Here is a 15,261-nt window from a genome sequence, read left to right on the forward strand (position 1 = left end):
GGGGCGTGTGTGCGGCTCCCTCCTGCCCACCCCGCCCCGCCGGCTCCCGCAGGGCAAAGCCTGGATCCGGGTGGTGACAGAGCTGGGTGTCCCCGCTGCTTCCCGCCTCGCCTCTCTTCTGACAGGGGTGTTTTATTTTTATTGCCTTTTTTTTTTTTTTTCCCTGGCCTTTCGGTCAAAAGGAAAAATATATATTGAAAAGGGTGGGGAAGGAAAAGATAGCAAGCAGGCACCCTCCCCCCTGCGCTGCTCGTAGTCCCCTCCAGTCCACACCAAAAAGAGCCATCGCAAGTGCACGCCAGTTCTTCACCAAAGTGATCCAGCCGCTGGATTAAGTAACTCTCGGGGAACAGCACACGCACGCACACACACGGCAACAATGAAGGAAAAGGCAATGTTTCAAACGGCTAAAATGCAAGGGAACATGCTGGTAAGTGGCTGCTGCTGGCGCCGCCGGTGACTGAGTGCGCGTCGGGGCTCCCCGCTCGGCGCTGCCGGAGCCGCGGTCGGTGCCGAGCCCCCGCTGTGGGGCTGGGCTGCCCGGGGACACAGGAGAGGGGCTGTGCTTGCTGTCCCTGCCCCACAGCGTGGCGTCTGTCCCCCCGCCGAAGGGGTCGCGGGGGATTTGGGGCTACTGGGGTGTCCCCCTTTGCCGGGGGAGCGGGGCTCGCTGGGGCTCCGCGCCCCGGCACGGCCAACTTCGCCAAGTTGATGACCACGGTGTGTGTGCGTGAGCTGGGGGCTGTGCGGGCTGCCTCGCCTTCCCCCCCGGCATTACTACTAGAAACATTTGTCTTCATGCCATTTAAAAAAAAAAAAAAAAAAAAAAAAAAAAAAAAAAAGGCAAAAAATCCCCTACTCAGGATGGATGCCTTTCCAATAACCCCCCTCCTCCCTTAAGGAAAAAAAAAAATCAAAGCATGCAGCTGCTGTGGCGGAAGAAGCGCTGGTTGCCATCTTGTGCTGATGGAAATGTATCGGTGCGCTTTGCCGGCTGGCCTGACCCGCGGGGGCCGGGGGTGCCGGGGCCCCGCATGCGGCGGCTCCGCAGCCGGGAGGAGCTCGCTGCGGTGGGGCGGGGGCGCGCCGCAGCCTGGCACAGGCTTCGGGGTCCTTCGCCTTCGAACCGACTCCTTTCATATCACCTGAAGCTCATAAAGGGTACCTGTTGGTCTCCTGTCCCCTCTCTGCTCAGGCAGAGCGCTCCTGGGTGTGTTTTGCCTCCCCTGTGAGGGGAAATGCTGGTATTTAATAAGAAGGTGGTATCTGTTTCTCTCGTGCCTTCTGCTGATGTGTTCAAGAAGCAGGCAAAGTATTCACCATCCTTTAAGCAAGTTCTGTAGTAAAATGCTTTGCTGGCTTTTTAAGGAAGTGCCTCCTTTTCCAACTCCAATAATATTGCTTTTTCCAGCAGTAGTGTTTAAGAGGAAGGTGCAATGCTATGTGACCTGTGAATTCAAGTAAGGGAACTGAACAGGAACTTCTACAAACATTTTTTTTTCCAAGAGAATTGCACAGCCTGTGTGATTGCAGTGTGCTTCTTTTATTGTGCTTTTTAAAAGCCTGGGGAATATCTAGTGCTGGAACTTTTTCAACATGGAAAAATTTAGATTATTATCTGCTTAAGCTACTCATCCTAGTGGTCATTATAGCCTTTGGTTAGAATGTTCTCTATCAGTAAGGAAAAATAATCAACCAGCTGAGATGACATTGTTTGATTCAAGTACAGGGTGAGCCTAATTCACATACACAGAATGTGTAAAATCACAGAATTAATAAAAACCTCTTGCACGTTTTCCTTGCTGGTCTCTGAAGTCAGGGAATGAGGAGCAGGCAGGGATTCCCCCACTGCCACTCAGCACAGGGCTGGAGCTTCTGCTGGGATTTCTACCTGGTGCTCCAGAGCGTGGCAAAATGGATCCACACATCCACAGCTCTGCAGGATGAGCAAAGGCTGGGAGATGGATCTGCACTAGGGGCTGCCCACAACTCCAGCCTTCAGCCACACACAGTAGTTTTTGCCTCTGACTCAGACAGGAGCAGGATCTGCCCCCTCAGGGTGCTAAGTCACGGTTACTTCTGTCACTTGGGGCAGCCTCCCTGGACTTGAATGCAAGGTTTTTCTTCAGAGACCTCATTTTTGAGACATTGGACATCACATTTAAAGACAGGCAAACTGTTGTATTTGATTTTGGTGGGGGAGACGGGTGGTTTATTTAGATCATGTCTGTTTTTATGGGCCACCACAACCAAACACACGCCTGGTTTCTGTGTTAGTCTGTGGTTACAGCTGGATCTGTAGTTTATTTAAGCAAGAACCAAGTTTAGGTGAATATTTGAACTCTAAGATACTTGAATAGATGTTATATTTCTGCAAGATAGTATTTAGCAGACCTCATTCTGAAAACTGAGGTATGCCTTGGATGGAAATTCCAACAAGTTAAGCCTAGTACTTTCTCCTTTTCCTTAAGTTGTTTAAAAAATAGTGGTTTTGCTTTTCTATCACTTTTTTTACAATTAAAATGAGAATCCTGAAGTACACATGTCAAATCCTATGCTGTGGATGTCCTCCCTCACATATTGGCAGTGATTTAGGATACAGGGTTAGGGTGTGGGGAATCCCAGGAGGTGCATTACAGTGTGCCCTGCAGTAAGTGCCTCAGCAGAATTCAAACAGTCATTGAAAATTCAAAGCCCACCATTACTTTTTTTTGTTTGTTTGTTTTCTGGCACTTTTGCTGTTGCTTAGAATCCTGACAAGCTTCTAACTACATATTGATTTCTCTTCTCTTTAAAAATCTTTGTTAAATTGAGCTATTTCATTCCTAAAATGATGTGACAGCAGGTGATAATACTGACACACTGGTCCCTGGCCATGCAGTGGACCCCTTTTAAGTGTGGTAATAGCTCATGGAGTCACTACACCTGTGATTTCTTTATTACCTAATTAGACCAGCAAAAAACGAAGCCATTCTTGTGACACTGAGATATATGTTTTTATCCCTGTGGCAGTATTTTACCAGGGCTTTGTTTGGTTTTTGGGGTTTTTTTCTTTAAACAACAGCATTTACCTGGAAAGGTGCCTATTTTTATTTTACTGCTGTATTTCCCATTCATCATTTGAGCCAGGGGAATGCAACTTACAGAAATAGCTCAGGCTCTTACAATGGGATTTCTCTTAATTCTACATAAAAGCTGTAGGGAGTGATTGATACACAGTGGTTTCTCCTGGTAAGAACTGACATACTCTTGAGTTTTCCACAGTGTATTTGAAGTTAATGTGCAACAATATGGTCTGGAGATAAATGTTTATCACTTTTGGAAGTAAATTTAATGCACTTGCATTTTATCCTCACTCTAGGTATAGCTATATAAATTATTTGATTAAAATATTCCAGATTTCTTCCTTACATGTCCAGTTGTCAGGTAAAGGACAATAATGCCAACTGCATGTTTTATTCTACACTTCCCTGTGCTTCCCCAGGGTCTGATCTATCATGTACACAGGATTTTTGTTTGGTTTTAGTTGATTGATTTGCAAAGAAATGTATCCAAAAGATCTGTTTGGAAGAGGGCCTTGTCTGTAGTGCCAGATTCTACTCTTGCACACACCCATGAAAATCCCAATTTGTTAGAGGTACAATTGCAACAATGGTAAAAAGGAGCTACCACCTTTGGTTGTAGACAATTAGGTGAGAGAAAAATGGGCTTGGAGGGGTACAGAGGGGTCTTGAAGGAAAATTAATGTGCTGTGTGTGAGCAGGCTGTTACTTTGGCACACTTAGTGGTCAGTGGGAGCAGTGAGCACCCTGCTCTATCTATGTGTGCTAGAAGGATATTGCTGTGCAACTCGTGTTCTGAATTTCAGTCTAACCTGCAGTTGCTCAATTGTTTGGAAGCTGCCAAGAGGAGCCATGGTGGATGTGTCATGTTTCTGCTTTACTCTGATGAAAAAATCTATGAATAGGGCAAAAAGGAACAGTTTGGGTTCAGTGAGAGGAGATGAAGGGGAGTCTGGAGATTTAGATTTTCAGTTTGACCATTTAAATTCCAACTCTGATAGCTGCAGTTTTGATGTACATATATAAAACCCAAATAAAATAAGCCCAGTGGCAACTGTTATCTCCTCAGAAGTTTGCTAGCACCTCTGAGGCCTCAGAGACCACAAGGGTACAATTGACATGAAGACTGAGCTACTCTGTCATCCCAGGAGTGCTCCTGCTCTTCCTTGAGAAACACGACTCTGGTGCCTCTCAGGAGCAATAAATTCTGACTAAAATAAATAAGATCTTGGTGTTCCACTGTGATTTCCCTTATTTGCCATAATTTACCTACAGGTGTGTTTCTTTCAGTGTTCAGCCACATGGTGCTGAAACAGAGTGAAATTCTTCTCAGCCAAAAATGCAGTTTTCCTAACAAGGGCTAAAGAAGCTGAGTAAAGATTAATTTTTTTTGAAACTCTCTCACCGAAGTGGTGGTTTGTGATCCAATGCAGCTCCCTGCTACTTTAGCCTTCCCTATGTCTTATATTCAGCTTGACTTAGGAGCCAGATGCAATCCAGATTTTGTGTCCTATTCCTCAGTTGTCTGCTACCTCAGCTGAAACACAGGGAGCTCCTGAGCTGAAGGCAAGGGAGCTGTGGTAGCAGTTCCCAGGTGAGCTATCATGAGTTCAGCTGAAGTTTAAAGCCAGGCAGGAATTCAATTGCTGATACTACAGCAAGAATTGCAGCGAAAAAAAAAATAAAATTCTTTGGGACTGCGGCTGGAAGGCAAGTTATGTTTGGAGGACTGTGACATTCTCGTATAATTTCTGGGTCAGGCACAAAGGGAAATAAGGGTTCCCCTTTGTTATGTGCAGCAGGTGTACAATCCATAGGAGGTGCTGGAATTGCTGCATTGTGGGGAAGCTGTAAGATATGCTGAAACTGTTCCAATATCAGGCTGCTAGGCGGTGGAAATCAGGAGTCTTTTTACATTTAAGGTGGGATGGCAGACAGCTCCACAAGATTTGTAGGATCCTAATAGTATCCATGTAATGTAGTGTCCTTTCAGATACATCCTTATTTAGGGGATAGAGAAGTTCAAAGCCTGGAATTCTAAGAGATCCACTAAAGTTGCAGGACCTATGAGAAATACAAGGTGCCAGGCTGTCTCAGAATAACTTTGGGAGCTGTGGGAAGCACTACACGTTGCTGGCTCTTTATTTAGCACTGTGAGATTGAAGGAGGGCATGTGGTCTAACTCTAATTTTCACTGTCAGAAGGGTTCAAAATCTTGAATCTGATGGTGCTCCTCACCCCTGCATCTTTTTCTTCAGTGTTCCTCAGCAGCTTCTCTGGTTCCTCTTATGCAAGGAAAAAGGTGCACTTTGTGTTAATTTCTCCCTTCCTCCTCTGAGTTGTCTGACTTTTCACAGGATAGTCTGTCTCCTCCCTCTCTTTCTGAATCTTTTCACTGTTTTCCCAAATAGTAAAGGGGAAGAAGTTGAAGGGACTGTTATGATTTTAGTGAATGACAGCTGAGTAGGTGGCTGTAGAGCCCTGAGCAGCAACAGAGCCACAGAGCTGTCTGTGCAGCTAAGAAGGCAGCATTCGTGTTTGAGAGGTTACATTTATTCATTAATGAAGTCTGGATTTGCTTGTTAAGATAAATACCTAAAATGTAAGTTTTGTAGATGTTGATGGCCTGAGGCTTTATTTGATGAGGAGAGCTTCTCTTTCTGCGCTGTGGAATGAGTCTCTCAACTGCCAGCAGATACTACACAGCACGTTTCAAGTGTCACTCTTGCATATCTCAGAGGTCTCATTGCTTGGCGGAGCTTTGCACTCTCAGTATTGGCATCACTGATTATGTAAAGGGGAAGGCAGCAGAGCATCATGCCCCAAGAACAACTCTCGTTTGTACACAACCCTTAGTGCCAACAGGGTGTTTAATGCAGCTGACAAAGACAAAACAAGATTCAAAGCTGGAAGTTGGAGTTAGAGCATTCCAAACTAGAAGAGAAAGTGCCTGTTTTTTACTGTGAAGGTGATGAACTGCTGGAACAGTCTCCATGGGAGTGTGGTAATTCTTCATTAGAACAAGATGGGCATAGGATTCCTCTGACTAAACACTGGCTTCTTCAGTATAGACATTTATATCTAAGTTAGTCAGCCTGGGCTCTCTCTACAAATTAGTCAGTGGAGTCTGGGCCATGATTCATCCCATCTTCATGTAGATTGTGAAATGGGCCAGAGTACCTGCACTCTGAAACGCCAACTTCTCTCCATTGACTCAAGGAGTTATGGGGTACAAGCTGAACCATAAACATCTACCCTGCACATATCTAAGTGATGAGTCTGTCTGTTGCTTAAACATAGTCATAGATATTCCAGAGCATCCTCAGTGAAGCTAAGAACCCTTTTCCAGTCTCCTCTGTTACATCAGACAAAAACCACTCTGCACATCTGCCCAGGGTTTGTCAACTACATCTGCAGTAGCACGTGAAGATAGATGAGCTCCACATTTGGAGCTTTGCTCTTCTGCAAGCTTGTGCAGAAGCAGATCCAGTCTCCCAGCAGCACAGCCCAGCTGCAGCAGGAGAGGAGCTCCATCTCAGAAAGATGCCATCCTCTAGCAGAAATCTCTTGGTCCGTAGTTTGTGTAAACTGAGCTGTCCTAGAACATTATAATGCACTTTTGGCTTTAGAATTATATAATCCAAGTGGTTTAATGCCATCACAAATACAATATGAGGATTTATTCTTCTAGGTCTGTGTTTGCATGTGTGCTGTCTGTACAGTATTGTACTACACAGTGACTCACGTGAGATTAACAAGCAAAGCCCATTTATTAAATTGTTTTATGTACTCTAAATCTCATGTAATCCACTAATGCATAATGCTGTCACTTAGTAAGCTTGGCATTCCTTCCCAATGGAGCATTGCATTTAGCAAGTTCCCATAGTACTCAGTCCTTTTGAAAAGGCTGCAGTTGAGAATGCAATTTTAAAAATAAATCTGAACTATTAGAGCCTGAATGCTTACAATACACAGAGAACTGGGACCCAGCTGCAGCATGCATTCACCTGTAGATTGCATAGATTTTCTAACCTCTTAAGGAGGCTGTACAGACAGACCTTGCATTGTAGCATGCAAAGTTTGCTTTTGTAGTGTCCTCTTGCCCTTGGAGCAGATTATCAGGATTATGTCTAAGTTCTGCTTTTGCAAAAACTGGCTTTGTGCCTCTATGGAGATATTGGTGAAGTCTTGGGAATTCCTGGAGCACCTGTGTTGTAATGCTTATGCTGTGCTCTGGGAAGAAGTGTGTGCCTTGCTGGTGATTTCTGAGCACAACATTTTCCCTATGGCTTCAGTATGCCCAGCAATATCCTCTTCATCACTACAGAGGTGAAGAGTGGGAGCAGAAGCAGTGGAATTGCCTGTCATATCTTGATCAGAGGGATAATTATTATCAGTGTATCTGGATTTGAGTCCAGCTCTCAGTTGTGAATAGTTGGTTCTCAAGTTGCCCACTTGCAAGGCATGATAGAAGAGCTGCAGTCTCTGCATCTCTAGCAGCTTGTTCAGGATTTTGTTTGTGAGAAGACCTTTTTCATAGTGTCCCTCTGTTTCTATGAAATATTCCCACCCTCTCATCCTTAATTACTATGGAATGATGATTTAAGGGGTTATACTGAGATGCACACAAATGTCCAGTCAAAGCAAGTGTGGGAAAAGAAACAATTCAAGACAGTGGGATGAGCTGCAGTGGTGAACATTGCAAGCCCAGGTCAAGCACTGGATGCCAAACAGACGGGTCAATGCTGGGGAAAATCCCTCTCAAATCCCAGGGAATACTGGCCAGGAGATTTTGTCAACTCAGGCATGTGTAGACAGACTTGGCATGAATTCCAGTCACATACTGCATAGCCTCATTCTGTAGTCATTATTCAGCACTTACTCAAGCAAAACTTTTGCCAAACTTAATGGGTTTACTACTCCTGCTGAAATGAGTAAGACTTCTGTCTGAGGCTCGGGTGCTTTCAGATCTGAGTCTCAACACATAACCCAGACATGTCCTCTGCCACCAGGGATTTTCAGTAATTTTTAAAAGGTAACAGCAGTGAAATATACTGCAGTTGATGAGAAAAAGATAAAATGGGTGAACTGCATGGTAAGAAAGCAAGCAGAAGAAAAGAAGAGTGACATGGTCAAGACAGGCACTCTGTATATTTTACTCCATCTCATTTTATAAGTTATCCCCCATGGAGGGCCCCATGAGCTGCTCCATCAGCTGCTCCCCAGAGCATGCTGCGTTCCTGCATTTCTGCTTATGTTTGTTTTAGTGATGATGCTAAACTAGAAAACATGCTGAAAATTAAAGATTTTTATTTGTTTATCATTTGGGACTGACGTTATTAAAAACGTGGAGAAAAATTGAAAATACAGCTTGGCATATTTTCTGTAAATACTGAGTAGTTTTCTCCAGCCTATGATATAACCAAAGTAACCTAGAAATAAGCTTGTATTGCCTTTTTCTAGTGTCTAATTATAAGGATATAAAAAAATATGCTCATAATAATGCCTTCTCATCTGGCTGTGAGGGGGCTGAAAGTACCACTTAGGAAGATCTAGTCTGTAAAGCAACTGATTATAATGCAGGAGTATGACTATTCATGAGCTCTGAATTTATTGACTCTGTTAAAAACTGGATCTGTGGTCTACATGAAGGATGTATAAAATGCTGTGTGTATCAGAAATTAATTGTAGTTCATATCAGTATGACTGAGCCTTTCCTGATCTCACTATTTAAAGTTTTTTCTCAGGGAAGAGAAGTTCATGTTATATTCTCTGTTGATTTTGAGTTATTCTCTGTGCATTTTATTTCATTTGCATTAACCATGTACGTCTACATTTGTAATGCATTGAAAACATCATTAAAGATGATTCATTTTGGTTGGATTTGGCCATTAGGAATCAAAATCTTTAAAGGTTCTAGAAAGTTTAAAATTAAAGTTTTCTCCTCTTTTTTCTAGTATCTTGGGTTTTATAGATATGCCTTGATTTGTTTTTTGGGTTTTTTTGCATTTTTTATTTATAAAGAGAGTTTTTCTCACTATTTTTCTACTCAAATTTTAACAGAATTGCAGTCTTGGTAGGGAAAGGAGACCATTGGTAATATATAAGGGTAGCAAATAAATCACATGCAACAGCAATTAAAGCAAAACTTGCATCCTCCAGAGGCGTGCTCCTTTTTATGTTCCCTGTTCAGAACGTACTTAAGCACCTGTTTAACATTAATGGTAAGCATATGCTTAAATGTTTCTGCTGACTTGGGAGTTATGAGAAGCCTGCCTTGCACACACAATAGTTGCACAGCCCATTTTCCATCTGTGTGCAAGCCCAGAGCGTGGTGCTAGCTGAGCATTTTCCAGGTTAATTAGATTGCCATAACAAGATCCCTGGTGGACTCTGTGCAGTCATCAGCTCTTCTGTGCTCTCTGGCTATTGGGAGCTCTGCTTTGAGTTGTGCATCTTGTGCTGGTAACTGAAACAGAATATTGCACTCTATTTCACCAGTGTGCTCAAATGGAAACAGAATTGAATGGATTGCAAGTGCACCATAAATACAAATTTGGCTCTATATTGCTAGCATGAATATGGTGCATCCTTCAAATGCACAGTGTCTACCAAGGACTATTTATTCTACAGAGCTACCAATAATGGTTCTGCTTTCATGAATTATGCATGTGTTTGTCCTTAAGCCTCACCTGGATGTGATATGGAGTGTTTAAGATTTGAAGCTGGCTGTATGTATAAATTGTAGATATTTTTCATAAAATATAAAGTCCTTACAGGTTTCTTTGTGATATTAGAATCCATCGTGCTTGTGTCTACAATAAAAAAAAATGGAATCAAAAGAATTCTAATTCAGTACAGGAGAAAAAAAGAGAGCTTGATGCTCAAGAGTCTCTCAAGAAAAGGCAAAATTATGTGAAGTCAAAGGTGATCTATTCATCTATTCAATAAAGCAAGTAAGATGAGATAGAGGCAGAGAAATCCATCTATGGAAAAATAAGGGGTTATTGTAGGAATAAGGGAGTTATTGTTTACCAAATGTGGGGGCATTCTGACCCCACAGAATGCCTAGAAGCAACTTGCCAAAGTGTAAAAATGTAGCAGTGAACATCACATTATCTATTCTGGTCTTCTGATGGATTGAAATGAGGAGAAAGAGCACCCGCTTTCAGGGAGATATTAAATAGATGTGGAGGAGTATGATCATTTTACCTCAATTTAGTGGCACAAAACTTAGCTTTTCAGTATTTTCAGGGAGAGGCTGCCTTGGTTTCCTCTAAAGTTTCCCCTGCTCTCACCATTTATACTGTTCTATTGTGTTTGAATTTCTGGTTTCTAGAGAGTTCCCTAATATTTAATTTTCACATTCAGGTACATTGGTTGGTTTAGCCTAATCCCTTAAGTTTTTTAAGAGTTATATGCTAGTGAAACATTGTATATTTAACAGTGCCATCACCAAAAACATTGAGACAGAGTGGACTAATCTGCAGAATGGTGACAAATGGCTGTAGTGCTCTCCTGAGCTCTCTGCTTCCTGCTGTGGTGAAGAGAACACATTATGAATAGACGTGACTGCAGAAAGGCAGAACAATGGAAAGACTGGGAGGCTTTGGGCATTTTGCATTCGTGTAAGGGGAAGCTTTCAATCTTTGAATGCATCCTAAACTGATAGTTATTGATGGCTGCTGACGTTCATTGCCTGCTCACTCATTTTTGGGTACTGTGGGAGGAACAGAGCCCCAGCTGAATGAGGAATTGCCTTGAACCACCTTGTGACCACTCAGGCACTCTCTGGAAGTGACTGATGCATCCACATTGCACATAACTTGGCAGGAACCTCCCTTGTTCCCAAATGGCTTTGTTGTTACTGGAATTGAAATAAATTCCATGGGGTTTCTTCAGCTTGAAGAACAGGATTCAGTCCTGAAAGGTTATTTTTTTCTGTGATGTGTGACTGTGTGTTTGTTTCTTGCAAGGGTTGAGGCTACAAGACAACCTGAGAGAAGGCTAGATCAGAGTAGGAAGGAGATGAGATGTGTCCTAAGTGTGCACCATGTCTGTGGGGAAAGCTCTGGAATGGGCTGTCTTTGTGATCTGTGCCTTTTGCAGGGAGCTAGCAGCATTGCTTGGAGGTGGAATTGCCACGTGGGAAACACAGATGCTGAAATCCTGGTTCCTGGAGTGGAATAAAGAGCGAATTAAATTTATAGTCAGGACACGTGCCGTCTCCCCTTGTGGGCAGTGTGACGGTGGTCACAAGGGTTTTCAGGTGAAGAGAGACGAGAATGTTGACTTCATGATCAGAAGGCTTGATTTATTATTTTATGATATATATATATATAACATTATGACTATACTAAAAGGAAATAGAAGGGAGAGTTCTCAGAAGGCTAGCTAAGCTAAGAATAGGGAAGAAAAGAATGAATAACAAAGGAGGTCTCTCCGACTCTGTCCCAGAGAGAGCTCGGTCCTTGATTGGCCATTAATTAAACACATCTAACATGGGCCAATCACAGGTGCACCTGTTGCATTCCACAGCAACAGATAACCATTGTTTGCATTCTTTTTCTGGTGCCTCAGCTTCCCAGAAGGGAAAAATCCTAAAGAAAGGATTTTTATGAAAAGATGTCTGCAACAGGGCAGACCCCCTATGCCAAGGAAGGTTGCAGTTGAAGCACATCAAGAACTTGCAGCACATAGGGTTGGAGGATACAAAGTCTAGTTCCAAGCTGTCTAAAGTAACTGTAGCACAACATCTTTTTTATTGGTGTATGCTGGAGAAAATCTGCTTGAGGCTAGGAGAGTTCATAGGATCACACAAGCTAAGCCCAGTAAACACATTTGCTATTTGAAAAGTGAATTCATTTATTTCTCTTGTGCCTTGTAAATGTGTCAGAACAGCACATCCACTCTGCTGGATTCTGTATCTTGTGCTTTCTCCTTTTGGAGATTCTCATAGTAAGCTGGTTTTCCTCTCGTGTAACTAAACATGTGGAGACTTGTAGCAGAAATACTAACATTGAATGAAATACAGATGCAAATATGTCTCTGTAAACACTGGAAAAAAACAGTGAAATGAGTGTGAGAAGAATGACATATGCTGATAATAGAGAGCATTGTTCCCAGCAATAAAGCTGAGCAATGTGCTGTACTGTCAAGCCCAAAAAATTCACAGTACAGACATCTCTCCAGCACAAGACCTCACTTTCTAAGGACACTAAAAGGCCACAAGGTACTAGAACATTGTGTTTGTGATGACAATTCTTTCCCTGCTATGCCAACAAATGCTACACCTGCCAAACAAATGTTTATATTTCAGACAAACTCCATATAAACAAAATCAGTTACTGACCTGCAACCTCACTAAGACTTAGGAATACCTAAATATGCAAGATTTGGAAGCAAAGGATCAGCTGTTCTCAGCTGCTGACTCATAAAAATTACAAAAGATATGCCAAAAAACTTACTTGTCATTACCAGTCAAGAAAAAAACAGAGTGTTGTGATGAGAACTTAATAGTTGATAACCCTTGTCTGCCATGACATGTGCAAATCATCTCAGCCAGACTACCTGAACACACATCTCAGTGCACTTGACAGTGTGATGGATGAACTCTGAGAGAGACAGAGAATGAGTGAGTGGATAAAACCAGCATATTCAAATTTCGCTAATAAATACCATTTTCTTCCATATGGTATTGCACTGGAGCTTGTTACACGAATTTCACACATGCTCAGAAATAGATGTCAGTCATTTGCTGAATGCTAACAAGAAGGACCTGTGCTTTGTGGGAGGTCATATACAATATATGGGAATGGGGAAAGGTCATATCTCCTGATCTCCCCAGCCATGTGATGGTACTCGTGCCACTGAAAGATGTGACTGGAAAACATGAGAGCAGGCAGTTGGGGGCTGTGAAAATCCAGTGATGGAATGTGTTCAAATAATGAAGCCAAGTGCGTTTCCAAATGCCTGAGTCTGTCATGCCTACATCATTACCTTTATCAATCAAATCTGTAATTTCATCAAGAAATGAAATTGGCTTTTTTTGACAGGACCTATTTTGCAGAAATCTGTATGTAGTAACATTAATTATACTGCTATCCTTTAATTCTTTATTAATTGACTCCCATTTCAGCTTTACTACTTTTCCATTTTTAGACAGAGTCCTTCTAAAGGGAGACCAACCAAGCCATATAATTTCTGTGGGTAAATAGGGCATTAATTTTGGGAAGGCTGGTTGTAAATGCTGTAAATCATGAGAGTAAAACCAGCAAGGGTGAAGAGGAGATGTAGGGAGACACTTTATGATACAAGGTGAGACGGAGCACCATCAGCAAGAAAGTCCATTTGAGAATCTGCAGCATCAGTGAAATGGAGTGCTCACATCCATGAGAGGACAGGGGAGTGTGAGGCAGAGAGAATTGTTATCAGGGAAAGTCCTAAAGAATGGTATTGTTTGTTCCACATTGTTTTCAAGCTGTAGGAATGTATGCTGAAGGTGTGAGGAGAGGCAAAAATGGTATTGGTGATTCCATAGAGAAACAAGTTCATGAAGAGAAGAAAGGCATTAACAATTAACTACAGCAAAGACAGACTGGGGTGAGAAGCAAAGGAATATTGATGGAGTTCTGTGTGTGCTGTGCTGGAGTGGAAGTGTATGTCATGCAATCTGACTGAAAAGCCTGTGCCACGTTGCTTTGATGTGGAGCAACTTAAGGAGCTGTTAATGCAAATGTGTCCTGCCACGGGGGGAAAAGTAAACCTAGAGATTTGGCTGTAAACGAGAGTAAGGACTAACCTGTGGTAATGAAATGTAAAGTGTCTGATCAAAATTCAGCATGTTCCTCTGAACAGTAAATCCTTTATGTGAATGTGTCACTTGAGCCCCATAGTCTAAGTAGTTTTCTTCTCACTGTGTATGTTGACCTTGATGTCCATTGTGACTGCAGAATGTGGTAACATTTCATTGTTCCCACTTTGTTTGTCTGCCAAAGCTGCACAGAGTCAAATGGCTTTAAAAGTTTCCTGACTACTGGAGGCTCCAGGATGTGCAAGACAACTGTGATTTGTTGAACTGTAGGGCCTTTGCATGGGGTTGAGGGGGTGAGATATTTAACCAGTGGGCATTGCATTTGAACTAGTCATAAAAAATGAAAATTAAAGGAAACCCCATGTTTAAATGCCAACAGGTGCTGTTCTCTGTGCTGAGCGGGGGCCACTGTGGTATCCTCAGCTTATCTCCTTCATGCAGGCTCTGGGACTTCTCATGGTTTCTGAGGAGAAGCAGTATCCTGCAATGAATCCACTTTGGCACACAACAAATTTGAATTTGAAGGGAATATGATAGTGGTTTCCTGTGTGACCTTGGACAAATGCCATGCTGTTGCCATGCACAAGAGAGCTGTGTCCCTGCAGGGCAGCTCTACCACCTCCTTCTGTGGGAACTACATCCTGCCTGGAGCTTCTCCTTGGGCTTTACCTCCCTTTCCTATTTGTTGAGTAAGGTTGATAATTCCTTCCATTCCCTTTCTTTCTAGGTTTTGACTGTGGAATTTAAACTCCCATAATATCCATCTGTATTTGTTTAGTCCATAAACTGTGTCTTATTGTGCTAAATATAAGTGGTTATCTATAATTAGAATTATATTAAAGGATTCAATGTAATTGATCTATTGAATATAGATGTGTTCAATATATATGTGTTCAATAAGGGATGATAGAAATCTGCAAATCCATACAATACTGGTCAGGGTACACTTGTAGAACAGGTTTATACCAAATTACAAAGAAAACTGAGGATAATGTCTTCTATTCATGCCCATGCTTGGGGCTGTCAGGGTTTTAGTATGAACCAAAGCAGAATTTGTCACAGACGGTGCACAGAAGCTAACTTTTTTTACTGAATTAGACAATATCCTATGTATTAGTAATAAAAAAATTGATAATATTTCCGTTAAGAGAATTCTGGCAGATAGTGGAGTCTAGTATAAAATTTCGAAATAAAATATTTCTTTCTGTATTTTTGCCATTAACCTCATTTAGGAACATTATGGTTTTGATAATGCAGTGCTTAGAAAAAGATGAATTAGAGTACTCTGTTGAAATCTGATATCTGAAAAAAACTCCTTTGAAATGTAATCCTTGATGGTTGTTTGCTTTTATGTTATATAAATAATTTGTGGAATTATTTCAGTTT

General features: G+C 42.1%; 1 protein-coding gene across 1 annotated transcript in view; it reads left to right on the top strand.

The window, feature by feature from the left end:
* The first annotated feature begins 273 nt into the window (after nt 1–273).
* DPP6 (dipeptidyl peptidase like 6) overlaps nt 274–15,261 on the top strand; it is a 510,047-nt gene continuing 495,059 nt past the window's right edge. The window contains exon 1 of the mRNA XM_058041744.1: nt 274–430. Coding sequence (XP_057897727.1) covers nt 380–430 — 51 coding nt within the window. The 5' untranslated portion in view covers nt 274–379. The remainder of the gene's footprint in view (nt 431–15,261) is intronic.

This window comes from Melospiza georgiana, chromosome 1 (genome assembly GCF_028018845.1).
Source record: "Melospiza georgiana isolate bMelGeo1 chromosome 1, bMelGeo1.pri, whole genome shotgun sequence".
Taxonomy (NCBI): Eukaryota; Metazoa; Chordata; class Aves; order Passeriformes; family Passerellidae; genus Melospiza; species Melospiza georgiana.